The sequence below is a fragment of the Mastigoproctus giganteus genome, chromosome 11 (assembly GCF_048544385.1).
Source record: "Mastigoproctus giganteus isolate SK-2022 chromosome 11, ASM4854438v1, whole genome shotgun sequence".
NCBI classification, from domain to species: domain Eukaryota; kingdom Metazoa; phylum Arthropoda; class Arachnida; order Uropygi; family Thelyphonidae; genus Mastigoproctus; species Mastigoproctus giganteus.
The window spans coordinates 24,638,620-24,661,346 of record NC_143585.1 but is presented as its reverse complement, the minus strand read 5'-3'; the positions used below and the strand labels follow the sequence as shown (position 1 = coordinate 24,661,346).

The 22,727-nt window shown below is 38.2% G+C and overlaps 1 protein-coding gene across 2 annotated transcripts in view; it reads right to left on the bottom strand.

Moving 5' to 3' along the window:
* LOC150077808 (dual specificity tyrosine-phosphorylation-regulated kinase 4-like) overlaps positions 1-22,727 on the bottom strand; it is a 182,048-nt gene that overhangs the window by 5,639 nt on the left and 153,682 nt on the right. For both annotated transcript variants that reach the window (XM_090385298.1, XM_090385299.1), the window contains exons 2-10: positions 12,770-13,304; positions 11,372-11,535; positions 11,092-11,228; positions 6,425-6,565; positions 4,669-4,807; positions 4,171-4,293; positions 3,742-3,934; positions 2,577-2,706; positions 1,858-2,063 (exon numbers count right to left, since the gene is read on the bottom strand). In XM_090385298.1, the coding sequence (XP_090241424.1) occupies positions 1,858-2,063; positions 2,577-2,706; positions 3,742-3,934; positions 4,171-4,293; positions 4,669-4,807; positions 6,425-6,565; positions 11,092-11,228; positions 11,372-11,535; positions 12,770-13,304 (1,768 nt within the window). The remainder of the gene's footprint in view (positions 1-1,857; positions 2,064-2,576; positions 2,707-3,741; positions 3,935-4,170; positions 4,294-4,668; positions 4,808-6,424; positions 6,566-11,091; positions 11,229-11,371; positions 11,536-12,769; positions 13,305-22,727) is intronic.

Sequence of the window (22,727 nt, the reverse complement as noted above, 5' to 3'; positions counted from 1 at the left end):
CGTATAAACAAAAAATTGCTTTTCAATTTCCTGAAAAGTATTAAAACAAACAAATGTAGAAAAGATCTTTTGTTAAATTTTCCTAATTTCTGTTCAATTTAAAATCAATGTGTTTGATCCTATTAAAATTAAGAAAACATATTGATATTTCATTATTTGCAATTAACTTAAAATTTTTAAATCTTGGCGTAGCCCGATGGAAGTTTGTTCCAGAAATCAACTACTTGCTGGCTGCTGATGGCAAACTATCCTCAAACCGTCCTTCATCAATTTGAACTTATGTCCTCTCATGTGAGTAGTCTAAGAGAAGAAGAATCTGATTGAGGTATTTGATCACCTCAATCAGATCACCCAACACCAATCTCGTTGATGGCGGGTGCAAGAATCATGCTGAGGATAATTTCAGATCTCTGCACCCGTTACAGCAGACCTACATTCTTCCTAAAGTGAGACTTCCAGACCAGTACTCAAGATGCAGTCTAACCATTACCTTGTACAATGAGATAATCACCTCCTTATCCCTGCTAGAAAAATTCCTGTATATCGTTAACCCCATGAACTGTCCTGGCAGCTTGTCTACACTGCTCAGAGAACTTCACATCTGACTGTACCCTGTTACCTTGGGTTATAATGCTACCCGTATGCAGTACTTTGAATTTGTCAATGTTAAACTTCAGTTTCCACCTCTCAGCCCATTTGCCCAACTCATCTAGATCCAGTTGGAGTAGAATGTTGTCATAATTGTTATTAACAACCCTGCCAAGGTTGGCAGGGTTATTAATAACAGTAATGACAGTATCGATCTCAAACTTGGACATTAAGCCTCATATACCTTCATCAATATCATTGATAAATATGATAAACAACAATGGGTCCAACATCGAACCATAGGGAACTTCACTAATAAAATTAGTACACAAAACAGAGCCCATTGGTAACCACTCTCTGTCTACTCCGCTCAACTGTCTCTTTATCGAAATACTTGTCCTTAATGCCACAATGCTCCAAATTGTACAACAGTCGTTTATGTGCAACAGTATCAAAAGCACTCATAAAATCCAAGGATATGATATAAAAATTATTTTTTCATCCACTTCCTTGCATCATAGTATCCACGCTGTGACTGCAGTATAGCTGCATTCCTGTCTAGATGGTCCTGAATTACTTCTTTAACCAGTAATCCTATTATTTATCCTGGAACAGAAGTTAAGCTAAAGGGTCTGTAATTACTCACGTCACCCTGTGATCCCATTTGAGAATTTCAGATGAATCTACAGTCCTCAGGGACTTCTCCCGAATCCAGAGGTGCTCTAATAATTACGGTTAAGGGTTTGATTACCTCTTTTGTGGTATTGTTCTTGTGTTTCAGGGGCATCAGCAACGTCGATCATAATGCGCTGTATATGTCTTTAAATTTTGTGTGTCGATTTGCTGTTTGCTGGACGAAAAACCAGAGATTCCGGGAGGGAAAACCATGCTAACTTTGCCTGACAACGAATAGGTTATATCCTTTGCTAAATCCTTTAATATAATTGGATAGATCCTATTTACCCCCGGTTCTTTTTTGATGTTTAGCTTCAACAATTTTATTTACACATTTATTTATTGTTATTTTTTATAATTTGGAGTAATACAGTGCCAAGGCAACTCGTGACGAAGGTGTCCCACAATCTGTGTGTTCGGAATTAGTTCATTTTGTTGGATTTTATTTAATTTTTAATAAATTGTTATTAATTTACTACACCTCTCTTATATTTTCATTAAAATATTTAATAAGTGAAACAAAAGAAAATTTAAACTTTTATAGAAATGCATCATTAAATGTGCAACTTTTGAAGAAATTAACTGGATGTTTACATTTTTTCATTAATGCCTTTCGTTCTTTTTCCTTTTCCTTTTCTTTCTCTTTTGCTTTTTTATCTTCGTTGGCGCATTCCTTTTCACTTTCTTTGATTGTAGGCGGCTGAAGCTTCCTGGTTACCCTCCGAACATCTTGTCGGTGACCAGTTAACCACCTGTGCCTGTGAGCATCTTCAGGTTTCAAGCGTCTTTCTGGATTCCAGCTAAGAAAATATTATGCAAATTAAGTACTAAATACGCAAAGAAAGATTTCTATCTAGCTTCGATACTGTTAAAATATAGTCAATTAATAATTTCATAAATGTCAAGTAATTTCATTACTGAAATATTTATTTCTTTTTTTAAATTTTAATATTAATCTGAATTTAATTTTTGAGTTATCAATTTTTAATTCAATTAAAAATTTATACCTCGAAGATTATATTGTGAAAAAAAAAGATTATATGGTGGTATTGAGAAACGGTTTTAAAACAAATGCAATAGTTTCAAATTTGGCCACCAGGGTGATTAATTACCAATCTGGCCACCAGGGTGATTAATTACCAATCTGGCCACCAGGGTGATTAATTACCAATCTGACCACTAGGGAGATAGAATTATTTACTTAAATTAATTTTTGCGGTAAATATTTATAGAATGTATTCACCAAAGAGTTTTGAAAAGGACAAAAGAAATAAAATATGGAAAAATAATGTGATTGAAGAAGAAATACTCACTCTAAACACCTGCAGAGAAAATGGACGAAATCTTCATCATTGCATCCGATTATAGATCCTAATGTTTTTGAGTTGGGTTTTCTCTTTTTCCCTTTGCTATTGGTCAACGTGCGCGGATTTCCCTTGGAGTCTGCAGGATGACAAACATTTGAAGATTTATTGTACATAGAAATTATTGACACAAAAGCCAGAAAGTTTATAATACGAATAATTTTTTTTAGCTTCATTTAATATGCGAGGTGTGATCGACAAGTTCGGGGAATTACTGTATCTTTGCAGGTATTGTAGCGAGTTGACAATTGTTAAATTGTTTGGTGACTCATCTAGAATCATCAAAGTCTTCTACTTTAAAGAGGGCTGCTTATCCGTCAGAGATGATCCTCGCGCTTGCTGCCCTTCAACTTCAAAAAGCAATTATTCAATTACTCGTGTTCGTGATATAATTAGGGATGATCGATGAATCTGCCCACTTGTCAACAGTGAACCAGGGATACCACAAAACAGTTCTAAGACGATTGCGCAATACCATCTGAAAAAATCGCTGGAAAGGTGAACTTCAGAGAACTGGCACTTGCATTATAACAATGCCCCTGCATACTCGGTCCTTTCTTTTCAAGAATTCCGAATCATTGTGGTCCTCCATCTGTTATACTCAACGGATTTCGATCCCTGTAATTATGTTTGCCAGTCTTAAAGTTCCCTCGTATGGTCACAGATTTGAAACGACTGAGGAAAGTATCCAGGAGGTGACACAAGAACTGTTATCAATTTCAAAAGAAGGCTACCAGGAATGCCCCCAGATGTTGCATAACCGTTGGAATCAGTGTATACATTGTCAAGGAGGATACTTCGAAGGAGATCCATCTAAATAGTGGGTAGGCTTTATCATTTCCCAAATATTAGTTCACTCCTCAAACTTTTGGATCACACCTTATCTATCTCATTGATTTTTTATTATAAAGGACATTGAAATGCTGATAAGGAATTCCATCCTTATCAGCATATTAATAAGATGAATTAATCCTCTCTGATGGGTCCAAAGACACCCAGGTGCAATGAAACATTCTTCCAAAGACCATCCGCTGATGGAATTTATGATGAAATAAAATGGTCGAATGCAGGAAAAAATAATAAAGAAAATAATAATGGGGAAACGCATACTTACCAAAGAAAAGGCGCCGCCTAGAGGCAGCTTCTAGAACTATAGATGGAGGTGGTCCAAATATTTCCATGATACAAGCCAGTTGATCTGCCTCATTTTCGCCAGGAAAAAGAGGAAAACCAGTATATAATTCGGCGAGGATGCATCCCAGACTCCACATGTCGATAGGGGGCCCATAAGGGAGTCCTAATATAACCTGCGAGTGAAAATAAACTCGAAGTAGTTCCATTTTATCCTTTCTATTCAATTAGACTTTAAAAACACAAATGCAATTCACATTTACGAGGGAGGAAACAGAAAGAAAGAAGGAAAGAAATTGCCCTGGAGACGTAAAACAAATTGAAAGTAAAGTAGTGATATGTGGAAACTCGTACAAATAAAACACATTTTATTTTCGATTCTAAAACATCGATTGCTTGGTTTTAAACTTACCTCGGGTGAACGATAGAATCTGGACTGGATGTATGTGTACACCCTCTGGTTGGCAAAACAGGAACTACCAAAATCGATCACTTTAATGGAACTACTTCCTCTACTCTTCAATAAAATGTTTTCCTGTGGATATAAAGTGAAATAGGGTAAATAATAAATAAAAAACGCAGCTCCCCCTCCCCAACAGAACTTGTTCAGATAAGTGAAGCCATTTTATAAAATAATAAATACAATTTTTTTTTATCAAACAGTAATGCACTGTGCTGGGTAAGGTGTCTGGACCCCAGTACTTTTCAAGAAATGGTTGGAAACACAAATAGTTTTACTAACTATAGCCGAGTAGTCAAGTAAAGGTACAAAGTTAGTTGAATAAAACCAAGGGCCTCTCTTGAACGATGGCCTTATGTATAAGATTTTTGAGTTTACAGTTTTACATAATAAATAATAAAAACAATACAGAAGAGAAAAGGATAGAAAATCAAAGAGAGAGAGACTTACTGGCTTGAGGTCACAGTGAATTATGTTTTCTTTATGTAAAAGCCTCACGCACTGAACCAATGAGTAAGCAAACCGGCGAATGAGTCCAAGGCTGAATCCCTGATAATTATTTTTCTTGATTAACTCGTAGAGATTGAGTCTGTAAGAAAAGTAAACCAATGATTTGGGAGTATCTTGTACAGGCTGTCCCAAAAATATATTATCATACACTGGTCAAAACAATTAGGGCATCACAGCATATGCAAACGATGTTGTTGAAAATATTAAGCCATCCGTGACTCATGTTGTAGTTGTTGATAATCAGTATGTCAAAAAGGTCCAGAGCAACTGGACCTTTTTGACATACTGATTATCAACGGTCCAATAAAGTCCCGAACAGTAGCCGGGACTTTATTGGACCATGACTACTCATCAGCAGCAAAGTACTGTAGGAAATGTTTGTGTCACCATTGTGGATGGCACGTGCACGGATAGGGACTTTACTATGGTGCATGGACCCTCTGAAACTGCTGGACATGTTTTACGCCTGAGATGCATCGATAAAAATCAAAATATCGAACAGTTGTTGCGCCATCAGGCACAAATTTTGTGCAATTGCTGAAAAATCTTAGGGCATCCCAGGCATGTACACTCATATTCAGATTGAAGAAACAGGCAGGCCAATCTATACGGACGATGCCCTCATCTTCCAACATATTGCTAACCAGATGTCTCCTACGTGGTTGAGCATTGTTGCCCATCGAAACGAGCTCTTCGCTGACGATACTAGAACCAATGATCTCTATGCCTAAATGCAATCAGTGTCATGTTCTTGATTGTGTCTGTGCAAATGATTTCAGATGGTTTGTGTTGACGTCCGTATTCTTTTCGTTGCTGCGAAGAGCCCGAATAGAGGATTGCGTATTCAATCGTTCATTTTGAATGCAAGGAGAAAGGAATCATCAACTTTCCACGAAAATTGCTGGTAGTATACGATACTGACCCCCAATGCTTACAAAGATCTGTTTTTCGAAACCACTTCCTTAGGCCATATTGTACCGTATATAATATTTTTGTAAATTGAGTGTGTTCGCTGGTCTATTTGTGTCTGCTGGATAAAAAAAACTGAGTTATTGGGAGATAAAACCATACTACCCTCGCCTGAGACCAACTAACTCAGCCATATTGTGAAAAAGGCTCATATAAATTCCTGGCGTCATTGATGGGATTCGAACTCAGGTCTTTTCCACCCGGTGTGAGGAGGACGATGATTATACTAACAGCGCTACCCAAGCACGAGTGCCACTTTGTGGCACATCAAGCCATGCCTCAACCTGTTTTGTGTGCCCACCTCCAGTCTTCCCATGACTCTCAAAGCTCATCTGAAGTTGGAGATTTAGGTCTTATTCATTCTTCCTATCGCAATGATAGGGAGAATGAATGAGTACTCAACTATGCAACATAGCATTTAACGAAACGGTGGTAAGACGGAGTTAATAATTTACATCTGGACTTCAGTCGGCTGCTGTCATTATCTAAAATGGACACGGATACGGTATATTGTCCAATACTCTGTGCTGTGATTCCAGTATTGTTTTGACTATGTATTTAATGTTCATTTTTACTAGAATTGCTTTATTTTTCCATCTTTTATTTCATTCTCTTCCTCTCCTTACTCTCAATCATCCATTCAGTCAAAATTGCACTCACGCATTCAAACAAATTTGAATAAAAGACGAGTGGTAAGTTTTAAGATCAAATTAAGGAAATGACTCACCCCATCAACTCGAAAGTTATACACAAATGATTGCGAAAATAGAAATGGTCCAACATATGAATTACATTGTGCGATCCGTCTTTGTCCCTCTTCGTTACATGGTCCAGAATTTTTACTTCAACCAGCGCCTGCTGATGGAATCTGAAAATCAATGAAAACTTCATATTGTATAAATAAAATATTATCTATTTTACAATAAATTTTCGTAGCAAAGATTCTTATTGATTGCTCTATTCAAGGAAGCGAACTCAGTCTCTCATAAATCCTCTTATTTGGTAAATGTTACTCACTGGCTATAGCAGATCTATGGTCTTCAATAAAAGAACTCCTTACATTCTGGGAGTTCCTTTCAATTGATTCCTCCCTTTGAAGGTGAGTATTTTCTTTGATTTCGCACCAACGCAACGAAAGTTATGAATCTTCAGAGTATTGCCTGAAAATTAAGTGTATTTTAAGGTCAGGTTGCCTGCTTCCTGGATGAAAAACCCCAGTTTCCAGGAAAAAAAAACAATGCAATCCGCGCCAGAGACTGACTAACCCAGCCACGGTATGAAAAGCTCATCTCATGTTTATACGGGACTCGAACCCATGTCGGCCACTGTGCTAGTCACCAGGACAGTCTACAGTTATGTATCCTCACAGTTAACTTGAAGCGGGACTAAAAAGAATATTTCCTTTTATTCTTATAAAACCAAAGCGAAAACTGGAGATATTTTTAGGATGTAGCTATTAAGTTTCATTCTTCAGTTTGGCTACGAGGATACAGAACAATATGTAAAACATCGTTCTAAAGCTGGTCATTGGAGTGCTGATGATGGCTCGTGACTAAGTGACTCCAGTTATTGAGCAAAGCACCAGCTTCTTGTGTTTTTACTGATATACTCCACTTGAGTTACAAAAAATGATCAGATTCAACCACGTATATCAATCTAAGTTTAAGAATCTATATAATCTTCATTTTATGTCTTCGCAATTTAATATGTGCTTTTCTATTAGAATTTTTCTGGTAGGACCAGCTTTTGCTCAAATTACATTCCTTACATGTCGTGACACGGATTCCACTAGGTGTCTGAGGGAGTCTCTGGATTTGACCATCCTTCCATCAGGATATTTTTAAGCTGCTGTATTATGTACACATCGAAGACAACATGACCTTCCAACATATTCCAGATATTCTCAACCGAATTTAGGTCTGGAGAAATAGGTAGCCAGAGCAGATGTTGGAAATGTTTCTCGAACCATTCAAGTACAATTTTTGCAGGGTGGATAGCCACGGTTGTCGCCATGGTGAATAGCCATGTTGTCGCCTTCAAAGAATCCAAGTAAAAAATTAAACATTGCAAGGTGAATTTTGTCCAATATGACAGAAATAAATTCATTGAGGGTAACAAGACCTTCTGACCATTTGAGCGGAGGCTGTCTGTACCAACACAACAAACCTGATGCCATGACACCATCACTCTATAAAATTATACAAAACGTTTGTAATTTTTGGATAGTGAGTGTACATTGTAGTGATTATTGGGTATTTGGTATATAAAAATGTGATAAGAAAGGAGATTCTAATGTACGCAATATTGCTGTGTAAACTTTAATTCCTTTCCATTCTAGAAGCATCCAATATGATGCACTTCGGTGCTTTTTCTAAACTGCCTTCTGCCTGAATGCAATCTAATTTATTACTTCCTCCGCGAAACAAGGACGAAACCCCAAATACCGAGTCCCATTGATTCACTTGTCGTGGATTTGCTGTAGGACAACGTTTGGACTTGTAACCTTGGCCATGACCTTCCTCACTTCTGTTCGATATCGGAATTAGGTTGACTTTGAGAGACTAGATGGTACGCATGCGCGCGCCTGTACTTCGATGTCAAGTTCTCGTGGCATAAAAGACATAACTATTGTGGATACGTACTTTCTGTCTTTGTTTTTTTGTTATTCTTCTATAAATGGTAGATTCATGTTCACTGAACAGTGAACTCACTGGAAGTTATCAGAATAGATCTCTGGCTTGTCTGAGCATTTATCACAAGTCCCGAGGAGAATATTATGTAAAGTATTGCCACGTAGAAGTCATGTGATTCCAAAAATTGATTATATCTCTCAATGTTCCTTGTCAAATGATACAATATGGTGTTTCCCCCTTTATATAATAAATATTGAAAAAAGACGCAACTATAATACTTTGAATAACCTTTTAACGAACTTTTATTTCAATTACAAAGCTACAAATACACTCACTGTCCAAAAACTTAGAAGCTTCTTGCAACTGGCATTAAGAGAATGTAAATGTACGATCACAAATCCATTGATATCAGATTAATAATGCGCTTTTCTGGAGCTTCTCAGTCAATCCAGGAATGGGAAGACAGGTGATCTTTTTCGGAAATATCACCTGTTGGAACACTTTTAGCAGGAGCCACAATTGGAAAAAAAAGGAAACCACTGATGTATCGAAAGCAACTATCTCAAAAGCATACAATGAAGGGAAAACGAAAGAAGAATAGAAGGTTAGTACTACAAGAAGGAAACCATAGCATTTACCTAGTTCTTCCTTGAATTTATTGAAGCTATCAACTTCCACAAAATGCCCCATTATAAGACATTCTGATTTACTGGCCCACTCTATTTCTCTGCACAATTGTTCATTGTACTCATCAGAGTCATTAGGCCTATAACACACACCTACTCTCATTTTCCCTTTCTCAGTGTTTATGTCACACCAAACAGACTCAACATTGCACTGTCCACCGGTGTCAACTGGGTGCATTTCCTTAAATTTTATGTATTTCTTCTAACAGCATAACCTATCCTCCCTTCCTATCCTGGGAAGTACACATTGTACTTCCAAAATTCCATTTCTTCTTTCCTTATATCTGTGTGACACCACGTCTCTGATATCCCAACAATATCTGCCTTTGATGTTTTGAGCAATACCTCAAATTCATCAAATTTATTTACTAAACTCCTACCATTGTTGTTCACCCAAGTATACCTGCACCTGTTCCTATTCTTAGCTACCCTAACACAACCCATGTTTACTTGTACCGCAATGACTCCCAGCAGTCCCTGAAATATCCTGTATCTTGTTTTCCAGGTCGCTGCTCATTCCAATAGAAGCAGTGCATGAATCACTTTCACCTCTGCCAGCGGCTACTGTTAACCTTCTAGTCTGTGTATGCCCCCATCTAGCAGTTTTCCGGCCCACCCAACACTGCCTCGATACCATCAGCAAATATTCTTGCGCCCTTTCTATTTAAGTGTATCCCATCGCTGTAGAAGCAGTCTCTCCTGTTAACAAATACAGACCAGGCTGAGAACAATTCTACCCCTTGAGCCTTGCACAATCTCTCCAGGGCCGAATTGATCGACAAGGCTCTCATCATATACTCCCTCCTATGGTGTCTGGGCAGAATTGCGGACACGTTCAAATTCAATCCTAATTCAATATTCTTTTCCCTGTAGTTTTTAAGTACAGGGCAATGTTGGCAGGGCTCTGCCTTGACAAAGAATTTTTCGATTTGGTGAAAGGCGAATTTATGCGCCAATGGAGTTTTGCTAGATTGGACGATCTGTCTCCTCGTGGTTGGGGCAGGGGTGTAGTCCCTTGCGCGAAGCTAAATGTCGTGCTTTCTAATTGTTATTTGGCTCTGTATTCAACACTGTTTCGACACTGTATTCAATGTACGTTTGCCAGCAAATTTTTTAACACGTGAAATCAAATAAATATTTAAAAAGAAAGAGAATAACAGATGAGCATCTCCATTTCGTATTGAGAATTGCAAATTTGCAAACAAATTTTGACCAATTATCTAAAAACATCCAAATCCAACCGGATATTCCAATCCAAATTCCAATCCAACCGCATATTTCCAACCGAAATATGCGGTTGGATTGGAAGAATCTGGAATTTGATTTGGTAGTCGTATGCCTATACGAATGCCACTTCTTTTGGTAAAAATAGAGAGATTCGACTAGAGTGGTGAAGCCAATGTCCAGACAAAACTGGAACCGTGAATAAAGATCTATGGTCCGAAGAATCTCGATTTACGCTTTTTTGCAGCAATGGGAAGGTTGGCGTGAACCTCATGTAACCAGTGCCCAGATTGTCTCGGATCCACCGTTCAAGCTGCTAGAGGCGGTATCATGATATCATGATACCGGTTCTAGCAGTTTGAGTCTATCTGGGTCCGTTCGTAGCGTTAGAAGGTTGTGTTACCTCCAATGAATACCCTTCTGTCGTATCGGGCCAAATTCACCCTGCAATGCTTCATTTTTGTTCGGATTGCAATGGATTCTTTCAAGACAACAACACAATCCACCATGCAAAAATTGTATCTGAATGGTTCGAGGAACATTGCCGAAAATTTCAACATCTACCCTTGCAGCTTAATTCTCCAGATCTGAATCCAATTAATTAAGAATGTCTGGGATATGTTGGAAAAGGCAGATTGGCTTCGCAGTCTACCAACTACAGTATACCAGCTGATAAATATTCTGAAGTAAAAATAGTCAAATATGATGCTAGACTCCCTTAGAGAAGCCACCTGGTGGAATGCATGCCACGACGTATACGGACTGCAATTCGAGCAACAGATTACCTTACCAGATATTGAATAAAGGTTTCTAATTTTTTGGTTATTGAAGATTATTTAGACTTCACTCACCTCTTTTTATTCCTTATGATTTTCAACGCCACCTGTTGATCCGTTTTATGGTCTAACGCTCTGATGACTTGCCCGAATGAACCCTTCCCTATGACTTCCAGTATTTCATAGCGGTATGCTATATGGTCGTGAAGCACCTACAAAATGAATCAGATTCTAGAGATGTACTACCATCTATTAGAATTCCATGGAACTGCAATTTCAAATAGTGTTTAAAACCAGTTCTAAATATAGGTTTTGAATCACAAATTAGATGGAGTACTCTATAATGTGTGCTTACCTTGATATATGACCCGTTTTCATCATCATAACCACAATTTTGTGCGCCTTTAATTTCTCCCTCAATCTTGCTAGCTTCTAGACCTAGATACCAGATTTCAGGAAACTGATTCACTTCTACCCTTTCGAAAGAGTTCAGTCTTGAGCCATAGTACACAATAACCTCTGTATGGTAAATAAAACAACAAACAGTATTATTAATATTGTGGTGGTTTGTTAACTTTCTCAAAATACCGTATTTATTCGCGAACTTCTCTGTTTTAATTTAACATTGTTATATTTAAGAATAAAATTAAGTGTTATAAAATGTTTTTCCAACTTCATTTCTCTCGTGGTGTGCTTAGTACAACATTCCTCCAAGGTATTATGGATTTCTGTAAGGTTTGATCATGTAGTGGTCTTCAATCTGAATATATGACAACAAATATTCATGAGATATCCGAGTTGAGACGCTTTTGCTTCCATTTCGAAGTTTTATAGCTCATCAGTGGTGAATATTGTAGAAGAACGTTCTCACTAGAGATCTAACCTTCGGTTGAAACCACAGTCAACAGCATGACATCAACCAGCTACCAAACATGTACAATGTGTATTACTTTGGAGAGAACCCTTCCATTACAAGTTCTCGTTTTCCCTATTTGCTGGATGATTGCTTTCTACACCAGCACGTTAGGGAAGAAAAAAGAAAAAACAATATTCTTCATCTGGTTATCGGCAGTGATTCATCATTAAGCAATCCTTAGATGGAAATGACCATAGTGTATTGATGTGGGATGTATTTAAAGATATAATTCTAGGGTTACAGGAGTAACCCTAGAATAGCATACCAACTGCAGGGTGTCACACTCAGAGCAGTGGAGAATGAGAAAGATCTGGAGGTGACTGCGCAATCAGATTTGAAATTCTCTGAGCAGTACAGTCTTTCAAGACCACCTCGTGGGATTCTGTCAATGATATACAAGATCTTTTCCAGCAGTGAAAAAGAGATGGTTATCTTGTTGTATAAGCCACATATTGAGGACTGAATACAGGCTGGAAGTCTCATTTTAGGAAGGACGCGGATCTGTTGGAAGAGATACAGAAAAGAGCAATAAGATAGCTAGGGGCACAAAACAATATTCTTGTCAAACATGACCGGGGTTTTCTCAGAACCACAAGGTTCTATAGGTTCTATTGTGGTTCTATTTGAAATAGAACCACAAGGTTCTATTTCAAATAAGGATTTAAAATGGCTAATGAACTAAACGTTGATTGGTGGAATAAACTTCCACCTAATGAGGAAGGGTAGTTTGAATAAATTTAAAGAAGGTTTAAATAAATTATTATATCATGCAAATATATTAATAATAATAATAATAAATTAAACTTGAGAGAGAGAGAGTTACTTGACTTTGCATACCATTAGGCGTTAACGGAAGCCTCCTTCCATACGAATCAAACCTCGCTGGCAGTTTGGGGGAAGGCGTTCTCCTCCTAGAGGGCAGCACTGGCGTTATGTCGGTGGTGAAGTCTATCAGCTGTCCCTCCTTCACTTTATTAACGGAATTTTCACTCCTCCTGCCGTCCGTCAGAAGGTCGACGTTGTTCTGGTTCTCGGTTTCGACCTTCGCGGACAGCGAGTATTCGCTGTTCGACTTGGCAGAGTGGCTGAGCACAGGAAGTGACGATGTACCCGGACCGGAAGTTGGTACATGACAAGCCGAGGCATGCCCCGCACTGCTCTGACGCTGATGTGACCTTGACCTGGGGATTCTATGGGAAGCAATGGCAGGAAGACTAGTAGATTTGTCAAGAAGGGACAGGCCACTGCCTCGAGACAGTCTTTGCGTAAGAGATGCCAAAGCAGCCATCGGCCTCGACTTGGTGAACTGCAAATGTTTTACGAAGGCCCTTCCTAACCTCGTCATTGGGTCCTTGTGAGATATAGATGGACTCTGTCAAGAAAAAAGAATAATTAATAAAAAAAAATTAAATAAATAATATGTCGATTGTTATATATGTTATTTATGTTACATTATGTGTGTTACTTGTTCTGTATGTTATTTATGTTATGTTATATGTGTTAGTTGTTATAATATGTGAAATGATAAAATAATATTTGTTATTTTTAAATATTTATTTATTATTTTATTTGTTTGTTATTATTTATTTGTTTATTATTATTTAATGATAAATAAAAGATAAAAAATAATAAATAAATAAATTTTCAATAAAAAAACTAATAAATAATAATAAATAAATACGACAAATAAATCTAATAAATAAACGAAGATATAAAAATAGCAAATAAATAAATAAACAATAAATAAAAAGAATAATTAATACTACCTAATAATAATAATTTAATATTCGATCAACGAACTTTTCTCAATTGATCATAGATGGCGCCACTTTTGAAACAAGATAAACTTGCTTTTCAGCGCCATAGCGAATATGACAGCAAAGTGCTAATTGCTTCAACAGAATGTCTTAAAACTTAATTAGATAAACTGAGGAGTAGAAAAGCCCAATTAGTTTTGATTAACTTTTATGTTGACGCTTAATATCTGAGGAAAAGTGGCAAGCTGGGATTTTTCCCCTTATCGAATCCCCGGATGCATTTACAAATATTCAACTTTAAAAGTCTGAGATTATTGGAAACGAATTGCGTGGTTTAATGGATACTGAAATTTCGAGTTCCATTAGTGAAGATGATGATCAAAGAATTTATCTTATTAATTACATTATAAATACTTAATCTCGACTTACTTTCTGCTCAGCTTTATACAAATGTAGCTTATTAAACTGTTTAATGTATACTAATGGCACAAAATAGTAGGAACCCTCGGTACAAGTCTAAATTGTTGAGAGGTTGAACAACAATTTAATGGCTGCACGATTCTAATTAAAATCTTTTATCATCGGATTATGTAATAAAATAATTATAAAATAAGAGCATGCGCGGGCTTTTTTTGCCATACTCGACGAACCTTTTGTAAAGTTTGGTCCTTCATTTTGTATATTGGTTTTCGTTTCCTCCAATGGGGGGGGGGGAATTATTTTTCTACACTTTGCCTTTCAACAAGCCCAACAAATAATAATCCTGGAGATCATGGGAGTTGCAAATACACTTATGGACAAAATTAACAGCACACATAGAAAACGTGGTGTAACTTGGGTTGAAGCAGGATATATTTGGTATGGTGGTGTACCAGAGAATAACAATGAAATGAGGAGACCGATAAACTTCGGACAGGTATAAGGGACATTTATAGGGGTTGAATAAGAATTACCAAAAAGGTCACATTACAGAAGTCGATGCAAGATGATCGAAAAGATGGTCACATGACAGCAGTGAACCAGACTCAATATAAAGGTGTCTATAAGATTCTGTGGCAACAAATCCCATTCTTCTACCAGCACAGACCTCAGCTCACCAAGTGATCGAGGAGTTATCTTTCGGCGTGCAATCTGATACACAAATTCAATCGGATTTAAGGCTGATAATCGTGCTGGCCACGGCAGCCGTTGGAGATATTCAGTTTTAAGATATTCCTCCACCACTTGAGCTCGGTGTTATCGTGGATGAAAAGAAAATTGGTGCCAATTGCACCCCTAAAACGCCTCACATAGGATTCGAGGATCTATTCTCAGTATCTTAATTTTCAACTGCCCAATTATTCAATAGCTGTTAATAGGAAGATCGAATTGAAGTGATCTACAATGAGTGGCTTCTCTTGCAATCAGCAGCTCGCTTTAATAGCATTCTTAAATCAAATCAGACTTCAACATTTAACTGCATTAACCCATTGGACGCTGTTTCGTTTGCAACGTCATTACAGTTGGCTTAAGCTTACTTGACTTAATCTGGCTGACGGCGGCGTGTTCAAATTAGCCGGATGTGTGGAAGAGGCTCGTCGTCATGGCAACTGTGTCCATTGGGAGGCGAACGCGATAAGAATTAAATAACAATAAACGTTACAGCGACATCTACGGGTGCACATAATTAATTTTCTTTGTGAGAATCTACTTATCAGAAACCCGAATAAAATGCCTGAGGAATGGCAGGGCGTTTGCCACGAACTGTTAATTAATAATCTCCCTGTCTGCTAATTTGATTGCTCCGATGACGTTTTTGAAACTTTTCAAATTTCCTCTTGGAACCAAAAATGCAACCTTTGGTGCATACAAGGACTTTTAAGTATTACTGTGAATCTCCCGAAGAGCAAACTGTTTTTCTTTCTTAAAGTGCAGTCTCTGAGAAATTTTATCGATGACTTTTTTTCTAGGAGTGGCTACACGCATTTGGTAAGCCTTCTTTTTGTCCAGTGGATGAAGAAGAACAAATTCCGACACTGTTTTTTTCTGTTGATCGCAAGTATAAAATCCTTCCGTTGCTATTTTTTCATTTAACTTCGAATTCTCAACTAGCAATGATTTTTCAGTCTGGTTTAGTCCGAACTAGAGGAATTTAATCGTAACTACCATCTGTACACGAATTGCTAATGTTATCATCCACTTGTTTCTTGAGATTGTTCCGACATGTGGAATCCAGAATGTCCAAGAATACACACAACCTTAGATCAATTTATCTTTATATATACAACAAATTATATCCCACTTTATATATCCCACTCGTATAAAAGGCAACAGTATTTAGTGTATCCAATTTGCAACCAGCCAGCAAAGCTACCACTTTTAGGTCAGCACAAATGTTCCATTTGTATTGTTGATACATATTTTTTGCAAAAGAACCTGTAGATTCTCGTACGTTTCCTTCATGTGAACTACATGGGTTAATGGTATAGATGGATACTTACACTGTGCTACCACTTTATTAGGTACACCTACCTAGTAGCATGTTGAGCCTCCTTTAGCCTTCAAAACAGCCTCAATTTGTCTAGGTATGGATTGAACAAGATGCTGAAAACGTTGTGCAGGAATGGAGTACCATGTAGACATGAGTGTGCCACGCAGTTCCTTGAGATTCGACGGAGGTGTAGGCCTGCAGCGAACAGCCCTTTCCAGCTCATCCCAAAGATGTTCAACAGGATTGAGATCCATAGACTGAGCGGGCCACTGCAGCAGAGAATAGTCATTGTCATATTTCTGGAACTATTCCATAGCGATTCGGGCTTTGTGCACCGGTGCATTATCCCGCTGGAAGTAACCATCTGACTGAGGATAAACTGTCAACATGAACGGATGCACTCGGTCAGCAACGATGTTTAGGTACGATGTGGCATTCAAACATGAATCCATGGGTATCAATGGACCCAACATGTGCCAAGAAAACATTTCCCGCAGCATAATACTGCTCCCACCACCTTGCACAGTAGTCGTCAGACATGATAGGTCCATGGATTCAGGTGGTTTTCATCAAATTCTGAGCCTTCCATCAACATGATGCACCAGGAACTTCGACTCGTCAGACCAAGCAACTGTTTTCCAATCCTCGATAGTCCAGTGCTGGTATTTCTGTGCCCACAAGAGGCGTGCCTCTTGTTCTTCAATGATAACAAAGGTACGCGATGTGGCCGTCGGCTGTTGTAGCCCATTCGCGACAAGGTGCGACTAGTGGTCCGTTGCAATATTTTGTTCTGCGCACCAAGGTTGTATTCTGGCGTGATATGCGACATTGTGGCCCGTCTGTTTGCTTGCACAATTCTAGCTATCCTCCTTTGACCTCTCTCTCTTCAACAAGCGATTTCTTCCACAGGAGTTCCGTTGAGAGGATGTTTTCTGTTCGTTGCACCATTCTCGATACACCCTTGAAACTGTGGTGCGTGAAAAGTTCAGGAGAATTGCCCTTTCAGAGATGCTTTGTCCATCACGTCTTGCACCTACTATGCCACATTCCAAGTCCGTTAGATCACTCCTTTTCCCCATTCTTGCTACGGTTTGTACGTTTAGCTGATACTAGAAAGGTTGTTCTGCTGCATTTATATCCACAACTGTGGTCTTGTGACTTGTAACTTTGTGGGACAAACGATTTGTGTGCACAGCAGGGGTGTACCTAATAAAGTGGCAGCACAGTGTATTTCCGTTATAGAGTACAATTGCTTTCAAACTGACCTTGGATGAATCAATGAAAAGCCTCCACTGCTCAATGTAACTCTTTCACTAATTCTTGGACATTGCTACAATAGACCAAAACACCGTCCATGGAGTAATAGGTCGTTATGTTAGATTGACTCTTCCTATAAAAAGACACGTTAACATCCTTTTCCAGAAGATCCCAATGCTGAAGCCGTGATCCTTATAATTGAGCCTCGTTTCTGGAGAGGTCCAAATCTCTGATCAAATCGTTCAATTCTGCCTGAGTGACTTTGCAGTATCAAGAGTCGAAAAGTGTGGATCGGTACTCATTGCGGGTTCTGCATCTTCTGGAGAATCCTTTTCTGATTCTGAATCATACGTTTCTGGTAAATGAAGTCCACGAGTTTCTGGTGGCTTTGGTACTAGCATTGTAACATCGTGAGGAACCGACCTTAGAGCAGAAGGTATGTTGGGATACTCTACTTTACGCTTTGATTTCCCAGAAAATCAGAAATATTGGTTATGCAAAAGTAGCAATTGTTTATGTGTTCTCGACGTTCCCACCATATCAACAATACAGCAAAAGGAGTCGATTTATGACTACCTCTAAGCCAGCCTGTTAATATCCTTGAATATGAGCTGCAGGAAACCTTTGGGGCTCATACTTTATCTTGATCTCCTACTTTATCGCCGTCCTCTTCACACCGGGTGGAAAAGACCTAAGTTCGAATCCTGTTGATGATGGGAGGAATTTTTATGGGTCTTTTTCACAACATTGCAGAATTAGTCGGTCTCAGGCGAGGGTAGATTAGTTTTTTCTCCCGGAAAATCGGGTTTTTCGTATAGAAAAACGGAAAATTGATCTCAAAACACCCAATTTACAGACAATATACAGAAAGCAACATGGCCTTAGTTTCCGATGCTCCTAAAAACCCTATAACAACACTAACAACAACAATCTTATTTACATCCAAAATAAGAGTTCATGGGTTTTCCTCACAAGTTGTGATAGTGGCTTTTGTCAATCTTTGGAACACAGTCTTAAGTTTGTCTACCAAATTTTTTGCCAGTCTTTGGTACACGGTCTTAAATTTTGTCTGCCCAATTAGGGCTCCCTAATGCACTTTCTTTTAATAGACATCAGCTAGAAGCATATGAGAAGATGGAACCAAAGTTTAAAAATGTAAAACATTCAATTAAAAAATAAAATAAGCATGAAATTTATAAATAAATAAATGAAATGAAAGAAATAAACTGAGATAAGCGAATATAATAAATCAAGGAGACAAAACTAAAATGAGTATCATCAGTTGTTTGCCACAGGAGGAAGTCAAATAAAGAAATCCATGACGTCATTTCCGAGCTCCAACTTGACAAAGGGCTGTCATATTTCGTTTCCAGAGATGTCGACTTCACTGTTCCTTTTGGACCGGCGTTTTCGATCGACTTCCTTCTCAGAGTTCCACCTCACGGCTGTCTGAATGCATTGCGTTTACATTTAAAAGGGAAAATGGAATTCCGGTGAACAATAACATTTACCCTCGCCCCAGAGACGCAGTCACAGTTGATGGACGGCGCTATCATCTCCGAAATGGATGAATGGCTGAAGTCTACGTTACTCTGCATTGGATTCGTGAGAATGAGAGAAACGGATACTTTAAAGATGACAGACAGTCAGCGATAGATGTATTGGTTGAAAGCTCTTCTATCCGGAGTCTGACGTGTTCAGAGACTCCATGTCCTTTCATCAGTATTTTCTTATCACCTCATCCAGCTACTCCCCTCTTTAATATATTCGTTCTATAACACCTTCGAAGCAATGTAACTTTTTTATAGTTATTGAACAACGTGCGTCGATTGTGCTAAATCACTTGAAAGAATAATAAATCCAGTCTCGATCCAGTTGGGAGCAGCTTCCAGTTGTCACTGGTTTCAAGACACGCATTGCTTTTAAAAGGTGTTGAAGAAACACTTAAAAGCTTAAGAAAGCATTGTCTTTAGAAAGTGGGCCTGGACCAACAGGATTAAACTATTAGGATTAACTAACCAACAGGATTAACTATTGCACTGGTCAGCGAAGCATTTGATGTTGTCAACTCCTCTGGTATCTCCAGAGTATATTTTATGAAATTATGTTGGAGCAGTGCAAAACCGAAGCAACTGGCTGTGAAGCGTACTGTACGTGTGAATCTATACAATTTAAAGGAAAACCTTCGACAACGGTTAGCAAAGAGCCTCCCTCAGCTGTGTACGTGGCCAGAAATGCATCGATCTTATATTGCAAAGAAAGTAACCGCGTCTTACTCCCATATGGCATTTATACTTCTAATAAAAAGCACTTTTCCCGAAGGAAAACATGCTGTTATTTATTTGGAATGCGTGCCATTGCCGTTTCAGTGATCATTGGCACCTCGTCAGTTTGCTCTTGGCTATATACACAACTGAGGCTATTGCCCACCCTTGTACAATAATTTTAATAGCTTTCATACACCCAAAACTTTGGCTTTAAAATTACTTGAGAAAAAAGCTGTAATTTTTTGTCTTTTCGAATGAAACCTTCGATTTACTTTGGTTAATTCTTCCAAAATGTCTTAAGCAGTTGCATTGTATATCAACAATAAATCTTCAGTGCTGCAACTCTCTGTCTAGGGACAGGATCACAATCACAAAAAAAAACAAACTCATACTGGCCAGTGGGCCCTTTCCCCTGACGGGATCATATACTAACCTCCAATTAGAGGTAGAAATACAACTTTCTGACTTCTTCCAGGGTGGGATCATAATAACCAAAGAAGATTCCTGAAAGATTTGATGGCCAGGAAGTTTTTCCTCCATGGTGGATTCTAGGCTAACTCCTGAACGGAGATAGAAACTGCATACTGACCCCTTCTGGGGTAGGATTAAGCTGACTCCCAGCTGGTTTTCAGCTAGGGTGGGAATTATCAACTGCTGACCTTGGCTGCGCTCGGTTCTTTGTTTTGGGTGCTACCAGAATGGGATTCTCCCATGTCCCTAAAATACTTTACTTCATTCTTCTCACTTCTGTTTTCTGGGGAAGCTTTTTACTTACTACCCCAGCGGTCAATGGGGGGAGGGGAACCGTGCATCCGCCACAAAGCAGTTAAGACACATTTGACATTTGTCCAGGGATACTCCTCAGAGAAGAGTTACATTTAAAAGGGGAAATGGAATATTTCCCCTTTGCCGATTTTAGGGATTTTATTCCAATAAAAAATTATAAAAACTAATTTTTAAATACAGATTTCTAATGTAAATTCTTTCTTTCACTTTTTTCCTCTTTGAAAAATCGTTAACAACGCCAAAATTCGTACTGCGATCGAATATATTCAAAATTATAACCCTCCCGATTGAAGAATCCTTCTGAATTCAATAAACTTTTGTAGATATTAATGTAGGCAAAGTTAGTGTGAAGTAAAAAGATGCAAAGTATTAAATTTAGCACTGCGTGGATAAACAGAAAGAACAAATAATGCACAAAAAAATGGAAGCAAAGGCAAAAAAGAAATTCGATCTCATCAATCACTTCCTCCTGTAGCAACAGAAGCTAATAAAGTTTATCAGATAAATCTATTGAGCCCGCTGAGTTCGTCTGCTAGTGAGAAATGGCGGGAAATTCTTGTAGTGTTCGCGGGGAAATTGAATCAACGCTCATGCTGGTGTTGTTGTTGCTCTTCTGCATTTCTGCCCCGAGGACATGTCATTCGAAGATTACCTAAAATACTAGCGTCTTATCGGAACGCTACTTTTTCATCAGGAGTCTGGACAACGCTGACAGAATTGGACGAGTGGTTTTTTTTTTCCCTTCTTCCTCTCTCTGTCTTTTAGTAGATCTCTGGTAATCGTCTTTTTATATTTTTGGTTGGCCACCGTAATCAAGAAACTCTCAGCAAAGACCCATCAAGAAAAGGTTCTGTAACTGCCCAGTTGACGTCTTCCAACCACAGCAATAACAGCAACAAACAAATAAACAGTTCTCTGAAATGAAAATAAAAAACAAAATGGTGTTCTTTAAGTTCTGTAGCAGACGATAAGAGAAAAAACTTTCAAGTTGCAGAAGACGCTTACGATAGATTGAATAATTAAATACAATTAAATTATCTAATTGTTTGTTTACTCTTAAATATTTAAAATTATTTAATTATTTAAAAGATCTGTTGGGATGAAAATGCCCATAAATAAAATACTCTGCTGTAGAATTATTTGCTCAAAACAGTTGGTAGGGCGCCGTCCTCCCTCACACCGGTTGGAAAAGACCTGAGTTCGAGTACCATCAATGATGGGAGGAATTTTTATGGACATTTTTCAAAAGATGGCCGAGTTAGTTGGTCTCAGACGAGGTAGCACGGTTTTCTCTCCCGGAAACTCATGTTTTTCTTCCAGCAAACAGCAAATTGACCACAGAAGACGCAATTTACAAACAATATACACGAAGAAATATAGATAACGTTAGCTGCTGATGCTCCTAAAACCCTTCTACAATAATACTCGGTTACTGTAACTAAAGTTGCCCAATTACTGCGTCCTAATAAAATAAAATCAAGAATTCACGTTTGTTGCCGCAACCCCAGATGTTGGCAAGATGTTCTGAGAGTGGCAACGTTTCAAATGAGAGGAAGATAAAGCTATGGAAACAAGCCAAATAACTTAAATTGGTATGTCAGGGTGGAAAAGCATAGAAGAGTACTTAATCTTAATTGGGTCTACAGTAATGTCAGGAGTGTTGTCAATAAAATGGTGAATTAGAACATCTGGTTAAGACAACTTAGCTGACATAATAGGGCTAATGGAAAAATGGTGCTACCCGAAAATCGGGGATGGTAGGTTCCATTATGGTGTGTATAATGTATTTAGGAAACATAAGGAAGACAGAAGGGATGGTGGGGACTTGCTTCTTATGAAAAGCAACCTGAGCGGGAAAAGAACTTTGGCTGAGTCAGAATATTCTAGACCTCATCATTACTCACGAATCAGATGACATCATAGAGCTTAAAGAATAGGAACCATTGGCAGTTAGTGATCACGCAATCGTTAATTGGAAGAGGAAGAAAGATGTTACAGTAGTTAAAGGTAAAGGCACTGATTTTGATTTTAGAAAAGGGATCTATGACAGTTTAAGGCGCTACATGGCATTTTTTAATTTAGACAGATGGCAGATGGAGGGCGAATACATTTGAATTATGAGCTACCTTTAAAATAATAATCACAGAAGCCATGAACACATATATACCATTAAGAAAATATAGTAGGAGAAGGATCCTAGGATAAATAATCTTTTCGGGAGAAAGAAACACGCCCCGTCTGAGACCGACTAACTCGGC